The sequence below is a fragment of the Pongo abelii genome, chromosome 18, assembly GCF_028885655.2.
Source record: "Pongo abelii isolate AG06213 chromosome 18, NHGRI_mPonAbe1-v2.0_pri, whole genome shotgun sequence".
NCBI lineage: Eukaryota > Metazoa > Chordata > Mammalia > Primates > Hominidae > Pongo > Pongo abelii.
Window position 1 is genome coordinate 30,571,237 of NC_072003.2, and position 26,662 is coordinate 30,597,898.

General features: G+C 52.2%; 1 protein-coding gene and 1 long non-coding RNA gene across 2 annotated transcripts in view; one reads left to right on the plus strand and one right to left on the minus strand.

The window, feature by feature from the left end:
* Positions 1 to 26,483, plus strand: part of IL21R (interleukin 21 receptor) — a 50,456-nt gene extending 23,973 nt beyond the window's left edge. Inside the window, exons 2-9 of the mRNA XM_063717222.1 lie at positions 3,439 to 3,503; positions 7,776 to 7,878; positions 11,133 to 11,332; positions 17,172 to 17,326; positions 18,747 to 18,924; positions 19,381 to 19,480; positions 20,211 to 20,292; positions 22,881 to 26,483. Of these exons, the coding sequence (XP_063573292.1) occupies positions 3,455 to 3,503; positions 7,776 to 7,878; positions 11,133 to 11,332; positions 17,172 to 17,326; positions 18,747 to 18,924; positions 19,381 to 19,480; positions 20,211 to 20,292; positions 22,881 to 23,630 (1,617 nt within the window). The 5' untranslated portion in view covers positions 3,439 to 3,454 and the 3' untranslated portion in view covers positions 23,631 to 26,483. The remainder of the gene's footprint in view (positions 1 to 3,438; positions 3,504 to 7,775; positions 7,879 to 11,132; positions 11,333 to 17,171; positions 17,327 to 18,746; positions 18,925 to 19,380; positions 19,481 to 20,210; positions 20,293 to 22,880) is intronic.
* LOC129050736 (uncharacterized) lies at positions 16,865 to 19,715 on the minus strand. Its single transcript, XR_008514455.2, has 3 exons — positions 19,407 to 19,715; positions 17,908 to 17,987; positions 16,865 to 17,826 (listed from the first exon to the last, which is right to left on the minus strand). It is a non-coding gene; the product is annotated as an uncharacterized LOC129050736 (long non-coding RNA).
* Positions 26,484 to 26,662: the final 179 nt, after the last annotated feature.

A 26,662-nucleotide genomic window follows, 5' to 3' on the forward strand; every position in this document is an offset into this window, starting at 1 on the left:
CAGTAATGGCAGGAAACCCGTGCACTGGTACAGCACTTCACAGTCCGTGAAGCACTACCACATCTGCTTTCTCACAGCCTCTTCTTCACTGCCAGGTGCAGTGAGCACTATTGTCCCCATTTCAGAGATGGTAACTGAGTTCAGAGAATAAAAGAGCCAGAGAAGAGCTACTATTTGCTCCAAGATCTTCTGGCTTCAAATTCTGAGCCCTTTTCTCAACTCCACTGTGTCAGGGATCTTTGGTGGCAAGTGACAGAAATAGAATTCAACATGATTAAGCAACATATGTGGTTTTTGGCTCATGGAAATGAGAAATCTACAGGGTGGACATCAGATATGGCTGGATCCAGGACCTCACATGATTCCATGGGGACTCCTGACTTGTATTTCTCAGTATGGCTGTCATTTTCAAGGAGGCTGTCTCTAAGAGGTGACAAAGATGGCTACAAGCTCTGAGAAGATACCAAAAAAAGTGTCAGTTTTCTAGAGTTCTAGAAAAAAAATCTCAGGACTGCTTTCACTGGCCTTGCCTGGGTTGACATCCATCCCTGATGCAATCACTGTGGTCAGACAGATGGGGTGTTTTGATTGGCCAAGGCTGGGTCAGGAGCCCACTTTGTGGAGCATGGGGTGGAGTCAGCCTCAGGCAAACCACTAGAAGCAGCTCAGATAGAGGAGCTCTTTGGGAAGAGACGCCGGGCAGGCAGAAGCAGCAGGTACCCCCTCCGCATCCCTAGGGCTCTGTGATGTAGGCAGAGGTAAGAAATTAGGAGGGATGAGGAGTTTTTTGTCTGTTTTTTTAAAGACAGGGTCTCACTCTTTCATTCAGGCTGGAGTGCAATAGTGCAATCATGGCTCACTGCAGCCTGGACCTCCTGCACTCAAGCGATCCTCTTTCCTCAGCCTCCCGAATAGCTGAGACCACAGGCACGCAGCACCCAGCTAATTTATTTTTACTTCTATTTTTATTTTTGGTAGAGACAAGGTCTTGCTATGTTGGTCAAGCTGGGGATGAGGAATATTGAATCTGGGCAAAGGAGTTTGCACTTTTTGCTGTACTGTGGTCAAGATAAAACCATCAGGGAGTAACGGGGACAGAGCTATGTCAGGACTCGCACTGTGGCTCGGGTGATGGATGTGGACAGAATAGTGAGGGGGTAGACACAGACTCCCCCTCCTGTGATCAGAGGCTACATCTTCAAAGTGTGATAACGGGACCTCTGCAGGGGTTGGAATCACACAAGATTCATATTCCTAAAAGCAGGTTGAAACTGCATCTACCCCAACATTATTTTATTTGAGTAGCGATGTTATTGCTTAGGATGATGCTGGAGTTAAATTTTTAAGTGTGCTTATCTATAGAAAATATATTAAAATATGTATTAAAATAAACAACAGTGCACACAATATACAAATATGGCCAAAATTTTGGATATGAGATATTTTGGCAACTCTTGGCTAGATCATTCTGAGACTCCCTCTGTTTCTGAGGCTGTACCTTCTCCATCAGTTACAGCTGTTGTTTGAGTGTTTATGTGATGGGGGCCATCCCCAGGGTTTTATGCAAATCACCTCCTTGAATTCTCACGAGAAGCCTGGAAGCAGGCCTTGCTGTTTCCACTTTACAAGGCTCAGAGAGGGCAAGGGACTGGCCCAGAGCCACACAGCTGGTCATCTGAACCTCCCTGGCCCCCCAGCCTGTGCCCTGCCCCAGGGTTCTTTGATGGCTCTGTGAGGGAGGTCAGAGGGAACTATGGATGGGGCCAGAGTAGGATCTTTGGGAACCCCGGCACAGAGGAGGAGGATCTTCCCCTTGTGGAGTCAGGGATGGCGTCTGGAGAAAGCCATGCCTGTGACTTGGGTCCTGCATGGGGCATCCCTCTTAGGTTTAGCTTTAGCTCCGTTCTTGTCTATAGGGGCTGGTCTGGGAGGGGCTCCTGAGTCTGGGCAGGTGGACCACTGCCCTCTGGCTGGCACTTCCTCAAACAGACACAGAGCTGGTGGGTGAAACAGACAAGTCCCAGGAGGAGCCTGGCATTGCCAGCCTGGTAGGTCATTCCTCTGCCCAAGACAGAAGAGGCCACTCTTTCCGGATAAGCTCACTCTGTTCCCCAAAGAGGTTCCTTCTCCATCCTGGCCCAAATTAGGAGGTCAGGTTGTCTCTGTTTGGTCGGGCCTGGATTTCCTAGCATGCTCCCCAGTGGGCTAATCTGGGCTTTGTGATGGAGTAAGAAGCCTCATTATTGGGCTAACCTTATCTTAAGTATTTAGCAGTGGTTAACTTTGTGGGTTAACTTTGGATTTATTATTCAGTAAGAAGCCAATTTATTGATGGCAGGGTGCAGTGGCTCATGCCTTTAATTCCAGCACTTTGAGAGGCTGAGGCGGGTGGATCACCTGTGGCCAGGAGTTCGAGACCAGCCTGATCCACATGGCAAAACCCTGTCTCTACTAAAAATACAAAAATTAGCCAGGCGTGGTGGCGGCCACCTGTATTCCCAGCTACTTAGGAAGCTGAGGCAGGAGAATCGCTTGAACCTGGGAGGTAGAGGTTGCAGTGAGCCAAGATTGGGCCACTGCACTCCAGCCTGGGCGATAGAGTGAGACTTTGTCTAAAAAATAAAAATAAAAAAAGCCAATTTACTGGGCTATCAACATGGATGTTTATAAGAAGGAAGATCCAAAATTGCTCCTCAGCAGATCCCACTTTCCAAACTAGTTTTTTCTCCTTTTCTCTCTCCCTTCCTCTCTTTTTCCCTCCCTCTTTCTTTGTTAGATAGATAAATACATAAGTTTAATTTCACACACAATGCTACATCAATAGGTTCAGCAAGGGCAAAGTAGTCAGCAATCTCCTCTCTCTTTAAATTCACCTTGTGCGGGGCATGGTGGTTCACGCCTATCATCCCAGCACTTTGAGAGGCCGAGGTAGGAGAATCACGTGATCCCAGAAGTTTGAGACCAGCCTGGGCAACGCAGCAAGATGCCATCTCTACAAAAATGTTTTAAAAATTAGCCAGGCGTGGTGGCACATGCCTTCGGTCCCAGCTACTCGGGAGGCTGACGCAGGAGGATTGCTTGAGCCCAGGAGGTTGAGGCTGCAGTGAGCCGTGATTGCGCCACTGCACTCCAGCCTGGGCTGTTGACCCCATCTCTAAAAATATCAAAATAAAATAATAAAACAAATTCACTTCGCATTTGTGACGTGATGGGGCGGGGGCAGAAAGAAGGTGGGAGAAGGGATTCTCGGGGTGAATCTGCCATTTCTAAGAGGTGGGAGTTCTTGGGGTCATCCACAGGCCCCTCAGGATCTTGCTTTTTTCTTAAGACAGTTCCAAGAATCGGGGGCAAGTCTGCCTGGGAAGAGACAGGATGAGGGGGAGGCCAGGGGAGCCCTGAGCCCCACCTGGCTCACCCTCCGCTGTACGTCTCTTGCAGGCCCGTGGGAGTCAGCATGCTGCGTGGCTGGGCCGCCCCCTTGCTCCTGCTGCTGCTCCAGGGAGGTAAGTGGCTGCCCCGTGGTCTGCGGGTGGGGAGGGCCCCCATCACAGAGCTGAGCCAGGGCCGGGCTGGCTTTGTGGGCTCAAAAACACAGCTAGAGTCCACAGACTCAGAACAGGTGGCATCTGTGCCCTTGAGGCTGACACGAGTCCAGTAGCCTGCGCTCCACTAACCAGAATCCATCCACTAAAGGGCTCCACGAACCAGAAGCGGTAGACATGAGTCTCAGGTGGCCCAGCCCACGGGCTTGTGTCTTGGGGTGTCACTGGGGGGTTGAAAGTCTTCATCCTTCATTTCCCCTGACCTCTGCCTTGGCTGGCTCGCAACTCTCTGAGTGAGGAAGTTCTGCCTTCCATCTAACCTCAGTTTCTCCTTACGTAATGACTCTCCTTGGAAATGTTTTTCAACAATTGCTGCGCCCGGTGCGGTGGCTCATACCTGGAATCCCAGCCCTTCGGGAGGCTGAGGAGGGTAGCTCGCTTGAGCTCAGGATCTCAAGACCAGCCTGGGCAATGTGGTGAAGCCCTGTCTCTACAAAAGAAAAAAGAATTAGCCAGGCATAGGAGCGCATGCTTGTAGTCTCAGCTTTTTGTGGGGCTGAGGCGGGAGGATTGCTTGAACCTGGGAGGTGGAGGTTGCAGTGAGTCAAGGTGACAACTGTACTCCAGCCTGGGCAACAGAGCGAGACCCTATCTCAAAACAACAGCAACAACAACAACAACAATAAACAAACAAAAAAATCGCTGGATTCTTAGCAGGCACTGGTGGTCCCTGGGCTGGGGTCAGGAGGAAGAGCCAAAAGGAGACTGAACCTTGGTAGGCAGCCCTCGGAGGACCAGATGTTGTGGTTAGGGCGGGTGACGTTAGAAAGCAGAACTAGGAAGACCAGGAGTCCTACTGAAACGGCACTGCCTAGGACTAAGAGATCCTGGAGTGCTTCCTGGAGGAGGGGGCCATGAGGAGGTGGGATCCAGCACAGACTTGTGTGGAGGCCGGCCTAGGGGCAGGGGAGGAACTCAACAGCTGCTCTGCTGACTCATGGGCATTTTTCTCTGGTTTTTACCAGAAGACCCAGGACCTCAAATAGCTCCTTCAGGAAACAGATGTCAAGCTTTGATTTTCCCTTTCTGAGTGGCAAGCATCCTCATCTTGGTTCTAAAAAGCCTTTGTGTCACCTACCATGGCTCCACATCTGGCGGGTGCAGATAACAAGCCCTGGCTGCATGCAAAGCTCGGAGCATCAACCCATTCCACTGTCCCAACAGCCCCTCAAGGCCCATGTTGTAATGACGCCCAGTTTTTTGGCTGAGGAGGCTCAGAGAGGCTAAGAGACAGGTGCAAGGCCACACCACCCGGCAGAGGCAGAGCTGGGATCAGTTCACTCTTGGGGTCTGTCTTAGTCCGTCTGTGCTGCTGTGACTGAATACGTGAGACTGGGTAATTTATAAATAATAGACATTTATTGCTCGCACTTCTGGAGGCTGGGAAGTCCAAGATCAAGGCACCAGCAGTAGCTTTGATTCCGGTGAGGGCCCCATCTTTGCTTTTTTTTTTTTTGAGACTGAGCCTTGCTTTCTCACCCAGGCTGGAGTGCAACGGTGCAATCTTGGCTCACTGCAACCTCTGCCTCCCAGGTTCAAGCGATTCTCATGCCTCAGCCTCCCGAGTAGCTGGGATTACAGGCACATGCCATGGCTAATTTTCGTATTTTTAGTAGAGTTGGGGTTTCACCATGTTGGCCAGGCTGGTCTTGAACTCCTGACCTCAAATGATCCACCCACCTCGGCCTCCCAAAGTGCTGGGATTATAGGCATGAGCCACCGCACCCAGCCCCCATCTTTGCCTTTAAGATGCCACCTTGAACACTGCACCCCCCAGAGGGGACACTCGCTGCATCTTCATACGGCAGAAGGGCAAAAAGGGGCTGAATGTTGGGTTCGTCCAGCCCTCTTACAGCATCAATAATTCATTCAGGGGGCTCTACCCCCATGACTTAATCATCTCCTAGAGTCCCCACCTTTTAATACGATCACATTGGCAACTGAGTTTCAGCATATGAATTCTGGGGAGACACAGACATCAAACCGTAGCATGGCCTTCACCACGCTGTGCTGCTATCTGTTGAGTGATAGCCGTGTGCAGGCAGCATGCAGGCACAGGCACGATCTCATCTCAACACCTCAACAGCCTCTAGGGCAAGCAGTATCTCCAGCTTACACATGGGGAGGAGAAGCAGTTTTGAGTCACATGTTTGCAGTCACAGAGCTGGGGACAGCACAGCCACTTTGTGCACCTCTCACTGCCTCCTGCACGCTTTCATAACCCCAGACATGGGATGGCCCTGGGTCTCTCTGCCCTGTGGCTGGGGTACTGACCGGGCATTTTCCCACCTTCTCATCCCTGGTGCCACCTCCATGCCACTCGGGGGCTGCTGTTGCCTCCCCAAGTTTGGAGACAAACCCTGTCCTTTGGTAGCTTTGAGCCTGGCTAGGAATGGCAGCTCCTCTCCAAATTCCTAGAGCTCTGAGAAAGAACCATGAGGATACAAACTCAGAGATGACACAGCTACTTAGAGGCTCTGTGTTGAGGTTTTGCCAAAATCAGTCCTGTTTTCTCCACCAAGTGCTGGAACTAGCTCCTTTGCACCCCACCGACAAGTCCTGTGTGTCTCCCCAAGGAAAGCCCCCTCCTAGAGCAAGATTTATTTCCATGACTCAGACCCCTTGTAGCCACTGTCTGGAGGGAAGTTGAAAAGCATTCTGAGGTCATGCTTAGGGGATGGAGTGCTGTGATCCATTAGCAATGTCTGCCATGTGTGTGGCTATGAAAAACTAGCACAGACTAGGTTTTTCCTTCCCTGGGTGAGTGTCTCAGCAGCCCAGACCAAGAGAGACGAGAGGCGTAGTCTAATCTTGGAGCCTCAGTGCTCTCATCTCTACAATGGACTAAAGGATATTTCCAGACACAGTATTCTTGGCTCCGAATATAGGTTCTGTCCTAGAGTGAGACCCAGGAAGGGAACCTACCACCACCACCTCATGGGTCTTCATTAGTCAAGGGAAAATAGGAAAAAGCCACCGAAAATGAACCTACTTAAAAAGGGGAACAAGGTCAGGCACGATGGCTCATGCTTACAATCCCAGCACTTTGGGAGGCTGAGGCGGGTGGATTGCTTGAGCTCAGGAGATTGAGACCAGCCTGGGCAACATGGTGAAACCCTGTCTCTACAAAAACACAAAAATTATCCAGCCATGGTGGTGCACAACTGTAGTCTCAGCTACTCAGGAAGTTGAAGTGGGGGGATTGCTTGAGCCCAGGAGGTGGAGGCTGCAGTGAGCTGAGATCGCACCACTGCACTCCAGCCTGGGCAACAGAGCAAGAGATCCTATCTCAAAAAAAGAGGTGAGCGGTACAAGTTTCTAGTAACTAGCAGCAAAAAATTGTGGAATTGGCACTCGAATATACAAAACAAAATCACAAATTATTCCATTGATTTTGTCCAACATTTAACAAAATTTAGATGATGATTGCACCCCTGTTTTAGAGCACAGTGGAACAATTAATGTTTGGGGAGCAGGATGGAAAGATGTTAAATCTTCCAACAAAATTGCCTCATAGGGCAATACCTTGATGACTTCTTGGTGGCGGTGGCATTTTTGGCCGCAGGATCACGCAGACCTTTCTGCAAAAGTGTCCGAAGGCTTCTTAATTCTCTCACGGTTTCCTACTCCTTGAAGCACTTCCTGAATCTCTGAGAGTGGGTGTCCTGTGGAGCCAACTTCTGTAGAGCCGAGACCTCCTCCTTGTCAGGGTTTTGGGACATTTTCAGCATAGCTGTCCTTGACTCTATGAGGTCGTGACCCTCTTGGGGTGTGTGGGTGTGCGCTGGCTGGGTTCCTACCGCATCTGGGGCATTTAGGATATTGCCATTCTGAGTGGGAGCTTGGCCAGGAGGGACACAGACCTGGTGGCCGGGCGCAGGGCTCTGGGGGAGGGTGCTGAGCTGGGGACCAGCTAGTTTTATATTATTTGCCATCACAAGTGTCCCGTCTTCATAGCCAGCCTTGAAACATTGGTGCTCAAACAAGAAATTTCCAGGTGGTGAGGCCCTCTGGGTGCCAGGCCTACATCTAAGCAGCTCCTGAGTCCTCATATTTGTCCCGGCCTGGGGACCCCTGCACCCATTCTTCCTCCAGCCCTTGAGGGGATGGAGAGGAAGCTCTGCAGCCCCAAGCCACCCCCCACCAAGGCCTCTCTCCCCACTGACCCTCCAGGCTGGGGCTGCCCCGACCTCGTCTGCTACACCGATTACCTCCAGACGGTCATCTGCATCCTGGAGATGTGGAACCTCCACCCCAGCACGCTCACCCTTACCTGGTAAGTGGTCGGGCCTCACCAGTCCCCGGGGATGCAACTCAGGGTACCTGCTCAGTGATTCCCCCAGGAGGACGCTGTGCACCGAGGACCACTGTGCCCGCCTTTCAGACAACCACTCAGGGCTCACAGGACTTGAAAAGTCAGGAGCCCACAGGGTTGGTCTATCCAACAGCTTCAAAGGCCACTCTCTCGCCCACACAGGTCGGCCATGGTTTTGAGACCCTGGGATGGCCGGTCTCCTGCATGATTTTTCAAGCACTTAGTAGGTACCAGGCCCCCAGCTACGTGCTTCCCATGAATGGTCACTCCCAACCCTCACAATGATTACTCCCCTTTTACAGATGAGGACATTGAGGTTCAGAGGGGTTAAGCAACTTGCCCAAGGTCACACAGCCAGTGAATGCTGGAGCTGGGATTCAAATTCAGACCGCCCAACTCCAAAGTCCATGGGTCCCTTTTAGACCCTATGCAGCTCAGGATAAAGAAGAGCTTCCGTTATCCATCAGCTCATTCATTCATTCAAAACCATTTATAGGCCAGGTGCAGTGGCTCATGCTTCTAACCCCACACTTTGGGAGGCCAAGGAAGGAGGATCACTTGAGCCCAGGAGTTTGAGACCAGCCTGGGCAACATCACAAAACCCTGTCTCTACAAAAAATAAATCAGTCAAGCGTGGTGGCACAATCCTGTAGTCCCAGCTACCTGAGAGTCTAAGGCAGGAGGACCAACCTCAGGAGGTCGAGGCTGCAGTGAGCTATGATCACACCACTGCACTCCAGCCTGGACAACAGGGCAAGATCCCATATCAAAAACAAAACAAAACAAAACATATATTAAGTTCCTGTCAGACACTGTTGCAGGCACTGGGGATTCAGCAGAGCAAGTCTGACCACGCCCCAGATGCCTTGGAATTGACGTACCACAGTGGGGTGGAGGCTGGGGGAGACAGACGCACAAAACAACCAACAAGATGCTTTCTCTTTGTTTTCTTATTTTATTTTACTTTTTTGAGACAGGGTCTTGCTCTGTTGCCCAGGCTGGAGTGCAGTGGTGGGATCAGAACTCACTGTAGCCTCGACCTCCTGGGCTCAAGCAATCCTTCCACCTAAGCCTCCTGAGTAGCTGGGACTACAGGCATGCATCACCATACCTGGATAATTTTTGTAGTTTTTGTAAAGACAGGGTTTTGCCATGTTACCCAGGCTGGATTCAAACTCCTGGGCTCAAACAATCTGCCCACCTCAGCCTCCCAAAGTGCTGGGATTACAGGTGTGAGCCACCATGCCAGGCCCAAACAGGATTCTTTCTTTCTTTCTTTCTTTCTTTCTCTTTCTTTCTTTCCTTTCTTTCCTTCTTCTTTCTTTCTTTCTTTTCTTTCTTTCTTCTTTCTTTCTCTTTCTTTCTTTCTTTCCTTCCTTCCTTTCTTTCTTTCCTTCCTTCCTTTCTTTCTTTCTCTCTTTCTATCTTTCTTTCTTTCTTTTTCTTTCCTTCCTTCCTTCCTTCCTTCTTTCCTTCCTTCCTTCCTTCTTTTCTCTCTCTCTCTTTCTTTCTTTTTCTTTTTTTTGGAGATGGAGTCTCACTCTGTTGCCCAGGCTGGAGTGCAGTGGCATGATCTTGGCTCACTGCAACCTCTGCCTCCTGGGTTCAAGCAATTCTCCTGCCTCAACCTCCCAAGTATCTGGGATTGCACCCAGGTGTGCACCACCATGCCCGGTTAATTTTTGTATTTTAAGTAGAGACAGGGTTTCGTCATGTTAGCCCGGCTGGTCTCAAACTCCTGGCCTCAAGTGATCCGCCCACTGTGCCTGCCTTTCAGACAACCACTCAAGGCTCACAGGACTTGAAAAGTCAGGAGCCCACAGGGTTGGTCTATCCACCAGCTTCAAAGACCACTCTCTCGCCAACACAGGTCGGCCATGGTTTTGAGACCCCAGGATGGCCGGTCTCCGCATGGCCAGCCTCCCAAAGTGTTGGGATTACAGGCATGAGCCACCGTGTTCTGCCCCAAACTGGATACTTTCTAATAATACTCGGTGCTATATCAAGGACAGGACACTGGACCTCAGGTAAAGGGACCACAACTTCTAGTGAGAAGGAGGCAGCCAGGGAGCTGGGCAGAGGGCACTGCCAGTGCAAAGGCCCTGTGGGAGAAGAGCTGGTGAGTTTGAGGAATAGGGAGGAGGTCAGTGTGGCTGGAGTGGAGTGAGGCAGGGTGAGGGGGAATAACGAGCAAGTTCAGGCTGGGAGGCTTGGAGAGCATTTATTCAGCAGGAACTTCTATTCCAGCAAATTTAGCAGAGAACTCAGTCCACACATCCCTATTGGGCCTAGAGAGTGGTCATGTTCAGATCCTGAACGTCTAGGTATGGAAATTAATATCTGGTAAACTCCTATACATACTTCAAAACCCATCATTTTTGTCCAGTGCGAGTTAAAAAGCCACAGCATTTTCCCTAATCCCATCCCACCAGCTTTCCCAGAAGTCCACCCAGAGGAGGAGATCAGGTTCATTTAGCTCTTTTCCTGGCCCTCAGCACAGGCTCTTATTAGATATTCAGTGGATTTGGGGACCGGGCAAGGTGGCTCAGTCCTGTAATCCCAGCACTTTGGGAGGCCGAGGCTGGCAGATCACTTGAGCCCAGGAGTTCAAGACCAGCCTAAGCAACATGGTGGGACCCCATCTCTACAAAACATACAAAAAGTTAGCTTGGCATGGCGGTGCGTGCATGTAGCCCCAGCTACTGAGGAGGCTGAGGTGGGAGGATCAGCTGAGCCTGGAAAGGTCGAGGCTGCAGTGAGCCATGATCACACTACTACACTCCAGCCTGGGGGACAGAGTGAGACCCTGTCTCAAAAAAGTGGATGTTGGACAGAAAGGAGAGAAGGAAACCCAAAATACCTAGTGCCTTTCCTGTAGGACAGCCATCTGGTTGTTGGGACTGACAGGGACAGATTTAGGCTTGGTCCAAGCAAGAATGGCCCAAATTTCCAAAATTGAGAGCTGCTGCCAGTGAGTTCCTGGCCCCTGGGAGGTGTGCAAGCTGAGCCCGGACACAATTCATTGAGGATGCTGCAGGAGAGGTGATACCTTCCCTGGGAAAAGGTTGGTTGGACCAGGTGACCACCCCCCAGCCCTGCCTCAAATCCCTCCCAGTCCTGAGAGTCTGGGCTTCTGCCCTGGCCCTGAGCACTGAGCCCACCACCATCCCCCTGCTCCTGGCTTCCAGCCATGACCGGCTGCTTTGTCCTTGAAGGCAAGACCAGTATGAAGAGCTGAAGGATGAGGCCACCTCCTGCAGCCTCCACAGATCGGCCCACAATGCCACGCACGCCACCTACACCTGCCACATGGATGTATTCCACTTCATGGCCGACGACATTTTCAGTGTTAACATCACAGACCAGTCTGGCAACTACTCCCAGGAGTGTGGCAGCTTTCTCCTGGCTGAGAGCAGTGAGTATCCTGGGACCCCAGGCTTAGGGTGGCGCTCAATCTTAGCTCGCCACAGCCCTGATCTCTCCAGGCTCAGGTGATCCTCCCACCTCAGCCTCCCATGTAGCTGGGACAACAGGTGTACGCCACTACACCCTGCTAATTTTTGTGTTTTTAGTAGAGATGGGGTCTTGCCATGTTGCCCAGGCCAGTCTCGAACTCCTGGGCTCAAGTGATCCACCCACCTTGGCCTCCCAAAGTGCTAGGATTATAGGTAGGGGCTGGGCCCCCTACTCCCTGCCCTCTGGGCCAGCTCTCCTCCTTCCATCAGATCTGACCTGGCCTATGTCCTCACCACACCTTAGAGTTCTGTCTTGAGTTGTGCTATTTTTTTTTTTTACTAAAGTGTGAAAGGTTGATATTAGGTTTAAGAGGTATTGAAGGAGCTAGGCTGGGACCCGGGACTTCTGGGTTCGTGTTCCCGCTCAGCTCTGCCCATCTGTGTGACCATGGATGAGGCATACCTACCTCTGGGACAGCTTCCCTATTTGTAGAGCAAATGTCCTTTTAACCCTGACTCTCTGGGATCCTGACCCCATAATGAGGCGAATGGAGGACACTGAGTCACAGAAAAAAACCCTCTTGGGTTTTTTCCCCTTCATAAGCTCCAGGGAGGCCTGGAATTTCCCTCCAGGCTGGAGGTAGAGGGGTGTCCCAGGGGCAGGAGGGCCTGGTTGGTGGGAGCAGTTTTATCTGTGAGTTCAGAATTAGGGCAGGTGGCAGGGCGAGGTGGCTCACGCCTGTAATTCCAACACTTTGGAAGGCCGAGGCAGGACGATTACTTGAACCTGGGGCTTCGAGACCAACCTGGGCAATATAGCAAGACCTCATCTCAAAACACAAAACAAGAACCAGGGCAGGGGCCAGGGGCGGTGGCTCACGCCTGTAATCCCAACACTTTGGGAGGCCGAGGCAAGTGGATCATTTGAGGTCAGGCGTTTGAGACCAGCCTGCGCAACGTGGTGAAACGGCATCTCTACTAAAAATACAAAAAAATTAGCCGGGTGTGGCGGCACACGCCTGTAATCCCAGCTACTCGGGAGGCTGAGGCAAGAGAATTGTTTGAATCTGGGAGATGGAGGTTGCAATGAGCCAAGATCATGCCACTGCACTCCAGCCTGGGCGTCAGAGTGAGACTCCGTCTCAAACAAAACAAAACAGAACTAGGCAGGGCATGGAAGGGCCTGGGAAGTGGCTTTGGCATAGTGTGTGAGTGTGTGTGTGTGTGTGTGTGTGTGTGTACCCAAAGCAGATCCAGAGGCAAACACAGGCTGCAAAGGGAGCCTGCCCTCCGGAAGGCCTCGCCCGCGAGCTCGGGAGTTTCCTCCCCTAGATTCCCAGCAGAGGGGCTGGGGTATAAGAGGTGTCTGTGATTCACACTCTGGGGGTCCAGGTTTGCACCTCTTTGCTGAGTGGGTGTCACACCACAGAGCGTGAGAGTGAAGCTTCACACACTCCCAGACACATGCACACTCATGCACATTCCCAGGGTCACAGACTCACGCACACATAGACTCATAGATGTGCCCTCAAACTCACAGATGTCTCCCCAGCCCCAGCCTGCATGGCATGGACACAGAGGCCCACACTGCCTCTCTCTCACTCTCTCTCTCTCACATACACACTCAAACATACATACACACACGCACACACACATGCACACACACACACCCACGTACACAATACACACACACTCACACATACACTCTCACATCACTCACACATGGGCACACACATGCACACACTCACACATGCAGTCTCACACACGTGCACACTCACACTCACATGCACGCACACATATGCCCTTTCTCACACATGTGTGCACACATGCACATACACATATACACTCTCACATCACACACAGGCACACACATGCACTCTCACACACACATGCACACTCACATGCACAGACACACATTACTCACGGGCACACACATGCACACACACATGCACAGACTCACATGCCCTCACACACATGCACACTCACATGCACACACATGCACACACACATGCACTCACACACATGCACACTCACACACGCCCTCTCTCACACATACATGCACACACGCCTTCTCTCACACATGTGTGCACACACATGCACAGACTCACACACATCACTCACAGGCACACACATGCACACTCACACACATATGCACTCACACACACATGCATATACACATGCCCTCTCTCATGCATGCACACACACATATGCACAGACTCACACACATGCCCTCGCACACACACGCACACTCACATGCACAGACTCACACACACACATCACTCACGGGCACACACATGCACACACTCACCCACATGCACTCTCACACACACGCATCCTCTCACACATGCACACACACTCTCACACACACACACATACTCTCTCACAGCCACAGCGATCTGGGATCCAGGACACGAGGTCCCCCGAACACGCATGTACCATCTGGAGCAGGGGCCCCTCCGGGCTGAGTGAACTGAGGCAGGCAGCAGCCCCACCGCCCAGGCTACCCCACACCCCTCACTCCCACAGCTTCTCAGAAGCAGACGGGAGCTCAGGGGAGAGAAGGGGCCCCTCCTTGCCACTTTTCTTGCAGCATGAATCCAAGCATTTCTCTCTGGTATCCCCTCCCTCTCTGCCAGGATCTGCAGCAAGCCTGGGCCCAGCTGGGGCAGGAAGTGATTTTCTAACCACCTCCTGCCCAGGGTCCCTTCCTCCTCCTGGACCCTGGGCCTCGCTGGGCTGAGCAGCCCCTCTTCACAACCCCCAGGCTCTGCAAACATCTCCTGAGTACACACGGGACAGTTCTCAGTACGCTGGTGTCTTGTGGGACTGATCCTCACCCAGGCCACACAGGGAAGCCCAGAGCTGGCCTCCACCTGCCCCGGGGAAGACAAAAGAGGGGTTAGAAACGATTTCAGTCAAAAACATCCCGTCGCTGGAACAGCAACAGCAACAACCCAGTGTTCACCGTGGCATTCTGTAAAACGTGCACCTCTGTCACCTCGGGGCATGGTGGGAGCCCTCAGCGCGGGTTTCAGGATCACAGGCAATGTTAGAGCTCCTTCCTGGAGGCCTTGAAAGGTTCATTTGTTAATCTGACAAATATATATATATGGGGGGAGAGAGAGAGAGAGAGAGTGCCAGGGTGTAGCTCTGTCCTCTAGGCTGGGGTGCAGTGGCACAGTCATAGCTCATTGCAGCCTGGAACTCCTGGGCTCAAGTGATCCTCCCACTTCAGCCTCCTGAACAGTTGGGACTACAGGTGCACATCACCATCCTGGCTAATTTTTAAATTTTTTGTAGAGCTGGGATCTTGCTGTGTTGTCCAGGCTGGTCTTGAACCCCTGGCCTCAAGCAATCCTCCCACCTCAGCCTCCCAAAGTGCTGAGATTTTTGGCATGAGCCACCTTGCCTAGCCTAATTTGCCAAATATTTATTGAGGGCCTACCGTGCCCCAGGCTGTGTTCTAGGAGCTGTGGGCACAGATTGAACCTGGAGGACAAAATCTCCACCCCAAGGAGCTAAGAGCCCAGCGAGGGAGGCACGTGGTAAACAAAATCACAGGGTGAGAGGTGCAGAGTGTTAGATGGTGGCAGATTGAAAGTGGAGAAGGTGGCTGGGTGTGGTGGCTCACACCTGTAGTCCCAGCACTTTGGGAGGTTGAGGTGGGTGGATCACTTGAGGTCAGAAGATCAAGACCAGTCTGGCCAACATGGGGAAACTACTTCTCTACTAAAAATACAAAAATTAGCCAGGCATGGTGGTGCGCATCTATAGTCCCAGCTACTTGGGAGGCTGAGGCTGTGGAATCGCTTGGGCCTGGGAGGCGGAGACTGCAGTGAGCTGAGATCACGCCACTGCACTCCAGCCTGGGTGACAGAGATTCTGTCTCAAAAAAAAAAAAAGAAAAAAGAGAAAAAAGGAAGGGAGGGAGGGAGGGAAGGAGGGAGAAAGGAAGGAAGGAAGGAGAACAAAAAAAGAAAAAGTGGAGAAGGTGAGGGCAGAGGCCTGCAACTCCTCTCTGACACTAATAGACACTTGTCACTCAGTTCCTCTGAAGTTACTGCCTCCTGCTAAATAGCTTCATCCCTTTGAACTTGAAGCCCCATGATACAGGCGGGAACTGGGCCCATTTTACAAAAGAGGAATATAAGGCCCTTAACATATTGTGTTCTGCTCAAGTTCATGAAATGTCCTTCGAATAGAGTAAAAACAGAATGCCGGCTTTGACCTTCACTTGGAGGCTGCCCATGCAAGCTTGCTGTTATGGCTCAGAGCTCGGCTCTTGCATTTGCTGGGAGACGCTGAAAGATGAGGACCATCAGATCGGCCTCCCAGGGCCACTGTGGGGTGTCAAACTGCCCAGAGCAGGGCAGCCAGGCAGGCTCTGCGTAAATGGCAGCCCCCACCATTAGCATTCATGCTAAGAAGAGTCCTCAACTGCTTGAAGTAGCTGGGGTTGAAAGAAAATGATACCATCATTTAGAACAGAAATGGAAAATGAATGGATTTGCCAGCACGTTGCTGAGAACATTTTTGGATGGGTTGCTAACTTTAAAACTTAATATAGGCCAGGTGCAGTGGCTTGTTCCTGCAGTCCCAGGATTTTGGGAGGCTGAGGTGGGAGCATCACTTGAGGCCAGGAGTTTGAGACCAGCCTGGGCAAAGATAGTGAGACCCCATTTCTACAAAATAGACAAATAATTAGCCAAGTGTGGTCGCATCCACCTGCAGTCTCAGCTATTTGGGAGGCTGAAGTGGGAGGATGGCTTGAGCCCAGGAGGTTGAGGCTGCAAGTGAGCTGTGATTGCACCACTGCACTCCAGCCTGGGCAACACAGTGAGATCCTATCTCTAGGGGGAAAAAACCCTTGGAGATTTCACACGATAATTCCAGGGGTCTCCAGTTTCCCATTCTGCACCTCATATTGAAACTTGCCCTTCAGTGCACAGAAAGCAGGGTTTCAGATTTCATGTGTGTGCGTGTGCATTTGTGTGTGTGTGCATGCACGTATGTGTGCGTGCATGTGTGTTGCATGTGTAGGCATGCGTGTGGGTGTGCATGTGCACATGTGTGTGTATGCGTGTGTATGCGTGTGTGTGTGCATGTGTGTATGCGTGTGCATGTGTGTTTCCCTAGAAAACTTAGAAAAGCTGACCACTCTGTGCTGCTGGGGCCATTCACTTTTAACTCTTTTCTTTTTTTTTTTTTTTTTTTTTTTGAGATAGAGTCTCGCCCTGTCGCCCGGACTGGAGTGCAGTGGCGCAATCTTGGCTCACTCCAAGCTCTGCCTCCCAGGTTCACGCCCATTCTCCTGCCTCAGCCTCCGGAGTAGCTGGGACTACAGGCACCCGCCACCACGCCCAGCTAATTTTTGTATTTTTAGTAAAGATGGGGTTTCACCGTGTTAGCCAGGATGGTCTCGATCTCCTGATCTCGTGATCCACCCACCTCGGCCTCCCAAAGTGCTGGGATTACAGGGATGAGCCACTGCACCCAGCCAGACTGTTTTATTTCGTCACAGTCCCTAAACCTGCTTCACCCCTCTCTGTGACCTGCCCGCCCCTGCGTTTGCAACCCTGATCAGGTCTAAATCTCTCAGGTCCCAGATGAATAAACTGAAGCCCAGAGTCGGGAGTACTTTGCCCAAAGTCACTCAGGGTTGTTGGTCTTCATCTCATCCATGATGGGTCAGGCACGGAGGCAGGGGTGGGGGCAGGCAGGACTTCCTCCCATCGCCAAATCCTTTTCACCTGCAGCAAATTCTCACCCCATTTTCTTTTCCTGGGTTTTTCCACCAAGTCAAGCCGGCTCCCCCTTTCAACGTGACCGTGACCTTCTCAGGACAGTATAATATCTCCTGGCGCTCAGATTACGAAGACCCTGCCTTCTACATGCTGAAGGGCAAGCTTCAGTATGAGCTGCAGTACAGGAACCGGGGAGACCCCTGGGCTGTGGTGAGGAATGTGGGGATCAGTGCCGCTTTGTGGGAGGGGAGAGGAGAGGAGGGAGTGCAAGGGCATCCGGGTGGGAGAGATGGGTGAGCATCATCATTCATGGCCAAGAACAGAGACCAAGGGTGCAAGCACTACCTTACAGCGGGCCCTCCTCCTCCCCTCACTTCTCCCCAAGGTAGGAGACCCCTGAATAATCTGTCCTCCCCAAACTGGTCTCCTCGGCTATCAGCATGCCAAAGAGACTGTCCCTTCCCCAGACTCCACCCCAGGTCTAGTATAGTCACAACAGAAGAAGTTTCAGAAATGGGGCAATCTGGAAGCTTCCCAATTGCTTAGAATGGCCATAGTTGGAGAGTTCCAGAAGTATCAATGATTAAGAAGGTCCAGCCAGGTGCGGTGGCTCACGCCTGTAATCCCAGCACTTTGGAGGCCGAGGCAGGTGGATCTCTTGAGGTCAGGAGTTCGAGACCAGGCGGGGCAACATGGTGAAACTGTTTCTACTAAAAATACAAAAAATTAGCCAGGCGTGGTGACATGCACCTGTAATCCAGCTATTCTGGAGGCTTAGGCAGGAGAATCACTTGAATCCAGGAGGTGGAGGTTGCAGTGAGCTGGGATCGCCCTACTGCACTCTAGCCTGGGCAACAGAGTGAGACTCGATCTAAAAAAAAAAAAAGTCCAGTGTTAGAGGGCCCATTGTTTCAAACATGAAGGCTTTAAGAGATGTCCTTCCAGCCCACTATTTAGAACAGTCACAAGTGAGATCCTGTCTCTAAAAAATAAAAAACAGTAACAATGATAGAACAGTCACAGCTGAAGAGTTCTAGAATTGCCCATCCTTTAGGATGGTCCCAGCTGAAGATGTCCATGAGTGCCATACTTTAGAAAGTCCCCAGTGGAAGATTTCCAGAGGTATCCATTGCTAAGATGTCTGTAGTTAGAGTTTTAGAAACGCCTGCTGTTGGGAATGTCAGTATGTCAACTCTTGGAATTCGTCAACAGTTGAAGACATTCTCAACTGATGTACTGAGACTTATATCAGTAGTACATCAGTTGAGAATGTCCTCAACTGTTGAAGAATTCCAAAAGTTCGCATTGCCTGGAATGCTGCCGGATCATTACCACTCCTGAGATATGCCCAGTCCTGCAGGGAGAGTCCACTGCCAGGACTGTGAGTGGCTGGATTAGATCAAAGAGAAATCAAACAGAGCATCCTATCTCATGCATGGGCCAGGCAGTGCTGGTGAGTCTGTGCTCCCCATGCCTGAGTCCAGCTACTCAGGCATAGGCTTGATTCTTGTGGGAAGAGAAGAGACACTCAGCCCCTTTGATGGAAGCTGGGAAAAGAGGTGGCTCTGCTGGAGGCAGGGGCTGGCCTGGTTTAACCCTGACCTGGTGCATCCTTTCCTTGTACTGGCAGAGTCCGAGGAGAAAGCTGATCTCAGTGGACTCAAGAAGTGTCTCCCTCCTCCCCCTGGAGTTCCGCAAAGACTCGAGCTATGAGCTGCAGGTGCGGGCAGGGCCCATGCCTGGCTCCTCCTACCAGGGGACCTGGAGTGAGTGGAGTGACCCGGTCATCTTTCAGACCCAGTCAGAGGGTAGGTGTGAAGCTGGGATGGACACCCCACTCCTGGTACCAAATTTTGTCCTGTTCTAGCCACCCTAAGTCCTGAGCTTTCTGGCACAGCTGGGAGGTATTCAGTTGTTCATCCTCAGATGTAGCCCTTCAATTACATTTCTAGAGCCCCTGCTGGCCAGGCCCTGTTGGGTGCCAGCTGCTTCTTCTGTTAGGCATTTGATCCCCCTAACTCTGAAGTGGGAATCAGCCGTGTTTTTCAGATGAGATAACTTAGGCTCAGAGAAATGAAGTTACTTGCCTGGGGTGAGGAATGAGAACAAGATTTGAACCCAGATCCATCTCACTTCAAGACACTAGCATAGCAGCCTCTCCTACCCCCTTCCACTCTACCCCAGACCCATTTCCCACCATGCCCACCCCATGTGGCCTCTGGTAGAGTTGGTGCCATTTAACCCTTTCTTTGCTTCCTTCCCAGAGTTAAAGGAAGGCTGGAACCCTCACCTGCTGCTTCTCCTCCTGCTTGTCATAGTCTTCATTCCTGCCTTCTGGAGCCTGAAGACCCACCCATTGTGGAGGTGAGGCCAGGGGATCAGGAAGGCAGGAAGGTGGTCAGCCTGGGCCACTGCCCCTCTGTGATCCATGCAGGGTTGGAAAACATGACTGTCATCATGGTAACAATGATGATGATGGGATAATAACCAACTCACAGCCACCATGTGCTGCACACTGTGGAGGGCACTCCCTTCACCCCCATGGCAGCCCTATGAGCTTGAGACATTGCAGTTGCCCTTATTTTACAAATGGAGAAACTGAGGCACAGAGATGTCAAGGACAAAGTCACACAGCTCCAAGGTGGAGAAATTGGGATTGAAACTCTGTGCCCTTAAACAGGGACCTCAGCTGTGATCTTGTCCAGTGGATTTTAAGCTCTGAGGCTTAGTGGGCTTAAGGGGCCACTAGGTGGTGGTGAAAAGGTGGCTGTAATACTCCACACCTCCGAAATGGCCTCTCTGCGCACCCCTGGTTGCAGATAAAGAAGTTGAGGCTCAGAAGGGGCAACATTTGCCCAGCACACAACAGGCAGCCAAGAACATAACCACGATATCCCTTCAGGAGCCTGCGAGGGAGACTTGCTGCTCCCATTTTACAGACGGGGAAACCAAGCCCCAGGGAAGGAGGGAGGTGCCTGGGCTGTGTCTTGAGATGCTTGGAAGCTCCTGTAGGATGAAGCTGGGGAGCGTCCGAATGGAAGGCCAGGCAGCCCTCTGGTGATGTCAGGGTCCTCACCCCTCTCTGCCCCCTCAGGCTATGGAAGAAGATATGGGCCGTCCCCAGCCCTGAGCGGTTCTTCGTGCCCCTGTACAAGGGCTGCAGCGGAGACTTCAAGGTGAGCTCCCTACCCTGTGATAAGCTCCTCTGAGCCCCTCCTCCTCTTCAGGAGCCCCACCTCCCCTCACCCCAGGCTCCCCAGCCTCACCCCACAGGCCTAGAGAATCCAGGTCTCAGCCAAGCCACAAGCTAGGCCTCAGTTTCCCCACATGCAAAGTGTGGACAGTCATTCTTGTGGTTCAGAATTGGCAGAAGAATTTAACAAGATTTAACCAGGTGTGGTGGCTGACATCTGCAGTCCCAGCACTTTGGGAGGCCAAAGCAGGTGGACTGTTTGAGGCCAGGAGTTCAAGAACAGCCTGGGCAACATAGGGAGACCCTCACCACCACTCCGCCTCCGCATCTCTACCAAAAATTTAAAAATCATTCAAGTAAGGTGGTGCACGCCTATAGTCCCAGCTACTCGGGAGGCTGAGGCAGGACGATCGTTCATAGGCTGCCATGAGCTATGATCACACCACTGCACTCCAGCCTGGCCAACAGACAGAGACCCTATCTAAAAAAAAAAAAAAAAATCAAAAAGAAAAAGTAAACAAAATAATGCAGCATTGGCCCAGCCCAAGGAGCCAGACTGGGAGAGGGGGTGAGGCTGGTGGTCTCCTGAGTCACAGACTGCCCCACTGGTCCTTTCTTAGGTGCCCTTAATCCAGGTTGGAGAGGGAATGGGTTCTGGAAAGGGCCTGGCCCCCGGGGCAAAACACACTAACGTTTGCCAAGCCTCCAACTCGCTACCACCCGCCAGCACCCACAGGTTGTCTGTGCCACCCACTGGCTGGGCGCAGTGACTCACGCCTGTAATCCCAATACTTTGGGAGTCTGAGGCGGGTGGATCACCTGACATCAGGAGTTCAAGACCAGCCTGGCCAACATGGTGAAACCACGTCTCTACTAAAAATACAAAAATTAGCCTTGTCACCCACCCTGCAGCAGTGGGAGGGGCTGCCACAGAGAGGATGTGGTGACAGAGGTGGGAGGGCCAGCCCCACCTGCTGCAGCCCAGCCTGAAAGTCAGACAGTGTAGACCTAGACCGTTGATTGAGCTCCTGCTGTCTGCCTGGTGCTGTGCTGGACACCCTTCCTGCCTCACTCATTCTCATATTCACAGCAGCCCCTGCAGAGTGGATGTTCCACGCCCCCAGGGCACCCATGAGGAGGCCAAAGAGTGGGCAGGGAGCAACATGGACTCCAACCCACATAAGACCCACCCTTTCCTCTTCCCTAAAGCTCAAATATCACATTGATTTTGGGTTGATTTTTACCAATACTCAGAGAGCACTTGCTATATACCAGGCAGTCCCCTAGGAGCATCACAAACAGTGACTCATTTAATCCTCACGACAACCCTATGGGTGGGTGCTATTATTAGGTCCATTTTACAGGTGAGGAAACTGAGGCACCGAGAGGGTAAGTAATTGGCTTAAGGGCACACAGCTGAGAAGCAACTTTGAATCAGTGGTGGTGGCCACATCACAGTTCTGAGATGAGTGTTTGAGGAAGATGAGCTCAAAACAGGGAGATACCCATTCCTGGGGATTTTCCTTGCCAATTGCATGAGGATTCTGGTGTCATGAGTGGGAGTCCTGGCAGGGGAGGGAAGGGGAGGGTCCTTCAAGTTTAAGGGCCACCGCCTCAGCCAGCATCACCCACATCTTTTATCCTCAAAGCGTACAAAGGCCTTTCCAAGTGGCTTTTCATTGATCCACTCCACCCATTCATTTTGTTAATAAACATTTATTGAGCACCTACTTTGTGCTAGGCACTGGGGCTACAGCCATGGACAGAAGAGACAAGACTTATGTCCGGGGGCCAAGTGTCTGTCTGGTGGGGACACATAAACTAGGAGAGTGCTAGGTTTCAAGAAGCATCAAGGAGGTGGGAAAGCAGGAGATGGCTCAGGGGTACCTCAGACCTCAGGCCCTCCTGCCCCCATGTCTCCTTGACTCAGGAATCTTGGTCCCTGCCTGGGCTATGGGGCCACCAGTTGTCTGAGTGGCCACACTACTAAGGGTAGCAACTTCCTTCTACAAGTAGGGAAACTGAGGCCCAGAGTAGGAGGGGGATCCACTAGGGTGGGAGCACACTGCGGTCCTGATTCCTCTCTCTCTCTCTGTCTCTCGGTGTCTTTGTCTATCTTCATGTCTCTGTCTGTCTCTCTTGATGTCTCTTTGTCTTGTGTCTGTGTCTGTGTCTGTCTTTCTGTCTGTTTAAACCCTCACCTTGGCTGGGCACAGTGACTCACGCCTGTAATCCCAACACTTTGGGAGGCTGAGGCGGGTGGATCACCTGACGTCAGGAGTTCAAGACCAGCCTGGCCAACATGGTGAAACCACGTCTCTACTAAAAATACAAAAATTAGCCGGGTGTGGTGACAGGCGCCTGTAGTCCCAGCTACTTGGGAGGCTGAGGCAGGAGAATCACTTGAACCTGGGAGGCAGAGGTTGCAGTGAGCCGAGATGGCACCACTGCATTCCAGCCTGGGCAACAGAGCCAGACTGTCTCAAAAGAATAAAAGTTAAAAAAAAAAAAAAACCCTCACCTTACCCTCATCCTGTGCTACGACTCTCTCTCTCTTTTTCTCTCTCACAGAAATGGGTGGGTGCACCCTTCACTGGCTCCAGCCTGGAGCTGGGACCCTGGAGTCCAGAGATGCCCTCCACCCTGGAGGTGTACAGCTGCCACCCACCACAGAGCCCGGCCAAGAGGCTGCAGCTCACGGAGCTACAAGAACCAGCAGAGCTGGTGGAGTCTGATGGTGTGACCAAGCCCAGCTTCTGGCCGACGGCCCAGAACTCGGGGGGCTCAGCTTACAGTGAGGAGAGGGACCGGCCGTATGGCCTGGTGTCCATTGACACAGTGACTGTGCTAGATGCAGAGGGGCCATGCACCTGGCCCTGCAGCTGTGAGGATGACGGCTACCCAGCCCTGGACCTGGACGCTGGCCTGGAGCCCAGCCCAGGCCTAGAGGACCCACTCTTGGGTGCAGGGACCACAGTCCTCTCCTGTGGCTGTGTCTCAGCTGGCAGCCCTGGGCTAGGAGGGCCCCTGGGAAGCCTCTTGGACAGACTAAAGCCACCCCTTGCAGATGGGGAGGACTGGGCTGGGGGACTGCCCTGGGGTGGCCGGTCGCCTGGAGGAGTCTCAGAGAGTGAGGCGGGCTCACCCCCGGCCGGCCTGGATATGGACACGTTTGACAGTGGCTTCGTGGGCTCTGACTGCAGCAGCCCTGTGGAGTGTGACTTCACCAGCCCCGGGGACGAAGGACCGCCCCGAAGCTACCTCCGCCAGTGGGTGGTCATTCCTCCGCCACTTTCGAGCCCTGGACCCCAGGCCAGCTAGTGAGGCTGACTGGATGTCCAGAGCTGGCCAGGCCACTGGGCCCTGAGCCAGAGACAAGGTCACCGGGGCTGTGATGTGAAGACACCTGCAGCCTTTGGTCTCCTGGATGGGCCTTTGAGCCTGATGTTTACAGTGTCTGTGTGTGTGCATGTGTGCATATGCCTGTGTGTGTGTGCATATGCGCGTGTGTGTGTGCATGTGTGTGTGTGTGCATATGCATGTGTGTGTGTGCATATGTGTGTGTGTGTGTGCATATGCCTGTGTGTGTGTGTGTGTGTGTGTCTTAGGTGCGCAGTGGCATGTCCACGTGTGTGTGTGATTGCACGTGCCTGTGGGCCTGGGATAATGCCCATGGTACTCCATGCATTCACCTGCCCTGTACATGTCTGGACGCACGGAGCTCACCCATGGGTACAAGTGTGCACAGCAAACGTGTTTGTGGTCAACAGATGACAACAGCCATCCTCCCTTCTGAAGTCTTGTGTCGCAAGCTGGTCCACAGCACCTCTGGGGCTTTGTGGGATCAGGGCATTGCCTGTGACGGAGACCGAGCCCAGCCCTCCAGCGTCTGCCTCCAGGAGCTGCAAGAAGTCCATATTGTTCCTATCACCTGCCAACAGGAAGCAAAAGGGGATGGAGTGAGCCCATGGTGACCCCGGGAATGGCAATATTTTGGGCGGCCCATGGACGAAGGTCTGAATCCCGACTCTGATACCTTCTGGCTGTGCTACCTGAGCCAAGTCGCCTCCCCTCTCTGGGCTAGAGTTTCCTTATCTGGACAATGGGGAAGGCATGACACACCTGGGGGAAATTGGTGATGTCACCCGTGTATGGTAAGCAGCCCAGAGCAGACCCTCAATAAACGTCAGCTTCCTTCCTTCTGTGGCCAGAGCCGAGGCGGGCGCGGGTGAGAACATCAATCGTCAGCGACAGCCTGGGCACCTGCGGGGCCGTCCCATCTGCAGAGGGCCACTCGGGGGGGTTTCCAGGCTTAAAATCAGTCTGTTTCGTCTCTTGGAAACAGCTCCCCACCAACCAAGATTTCCTTTTCTAACTTCTGCTACTAAGTTTTTAAAAATTCCCTTTATGCACCCAAGAGATATTTATTAAACACCAATTACGTAGCAGGCCATGGCTCATGTGACGCTCCCCCCGTGGCACTCATGGAGGGGGGTGCAGGTTGGAACTATGCAGTGTGCTCCAGCCACACGTCCTGCTGGGCCCCCTACCCTGCCCCAATTCAATCTTGTCAATAAATCCTATCTTATTTGTTCATCCTGGAGAATTGAAGGGAGGTCAAGTTGTTTGTCAATGATTTGTCAGAGAACCTGTTGAAATGTGAATTAAGAAGCTAAGAAAATATTTCTTAGCAACATTTTCTTTTTCCTTTTTTTTAAATTTCTTTTGAGACAAAGTTTCACTCTTGTTGCCCAGGCTGGAATGCAGTGGTGCGATCTCGGCTCTCTGCAACCTCTGTCTCCCGGGTTCAAGCGATTTCTTGCGTCAGCCCCCGAGTAGCTGGAATTACAGGCACACACCACCACGCCTGGCTAATTTTTGTATTTTTATTAGAGCTGGGGCCACCCTGGCCCGGCCCCGTCTTCCTCCCCAAAGGTCAGACTGCAGGCTGCAGGGCTGTGCTGGAGGAGCCAGCTCTGGCTCACCCATGCTTTTGGAACAGGGTTGGGTTGGAAGTCAGCAGAGGTCGGTCCTGCTGAAGGCTCCTTCGTGACTCATCTGTGAAGTGAGGTGGTTGGGAGAGGTAGCTGAGAGAATGCATGAGAGTCCTCGGTGCCTGGCAGGAGGCTGGAAGGTTCTAGAACACTGATGGTTATAAGAGTGGGACTGTGAGCCTGGGATCGGGGGGTGTGAGACTTGGATGGGAGCACAAGAGTGGAAGCACAGCTTCTGCACGGAGGGGCGGCAGCCCTCAACACCCCGTGCACCTGCACCCTAGGGACTCTTGGGTCCAGATGTGCTGTGGTTTTCACACCTTCTTGGGGGCAACAGGTTCCAGGAGCCACCTGTGGGTGCCACCTGAGCCACAGGCTCCCAGGAAAGCAGCGCAGCTCTCCTGCACCCAGAGCTTGCTGGGTGGGGGAGGGGAACACAGATGGTTGGGGAAGGCCTGAGGCCAGACTAGGGGGCTCTGGACTGGGGCAGATGAGGCTCCTCAGAATCCCACCTTTGAAGGGAACTCAGCTTATAAACACAGAGGAGCAAAGTTGGAGGGCCGGGCGCAGTGGCTCACGCCTGTGATCTCAGCACTTTGGGAGGCCAAGGCAGGTGGATCACTTGAGGCCAGGAGTTCAAGACCAGCCTTGGCAACATAGCAAGGCCCCGTCTCTACAAAAATTATTATTTTTTTAAAAAAATTAGCCAGGCATGGTGGTGCTTGCCTGTAGTCCCAGCTACTTGGGAGGCTAAGGTGGGAGGATCGCTGGAGCCTAGGAGTTTGAGGCTGCAGTGAGCTGTGATTACACGGTTGCACTCCAGCCTGGGTCACAGATCAAGACCCTGTCTCTTAAAAATAAAAGTTGGAGACAAGAGCTGGCTCACCTGAAAGGACGGATTAGTAGGTAGGAGGGTGGATGGAGGATGGATGGATGTGTGGGTGGATAGGAAGATGGTATTAAGTTGGTGCAAAAGTCTTTGCTATTACTCTTAATGGCTTTAATAAAAAGCTTGAAGGAAGAATGGTTGTTTGGATAGACAGAAATAAATGCATACTGGAAACAAAGATAAAGATAAAACACAAGTCATACCAGGCCAGCAACTCTTGTCTATTTTGTTCACTGCCTTTAGTCCCAGCCTGGCACGTAGTAGGCACTCAATAAAGCCTGATTTGTAGCATTTGCTTATTTCCATGGTGTAATTTCATGCTCCTGATTTGAGTCTAAACAGAGTTGGGAAGAGATATGCACAATCTGCCCTCTTGACTGGTGTGAGTGAGTCCCAGCTCACCGATGGTAGCCCAGAGAGAACATCAAGAGGGGTAGGGGGCTTCAGGGAGGAGGTGGTGTTGGTTGGAC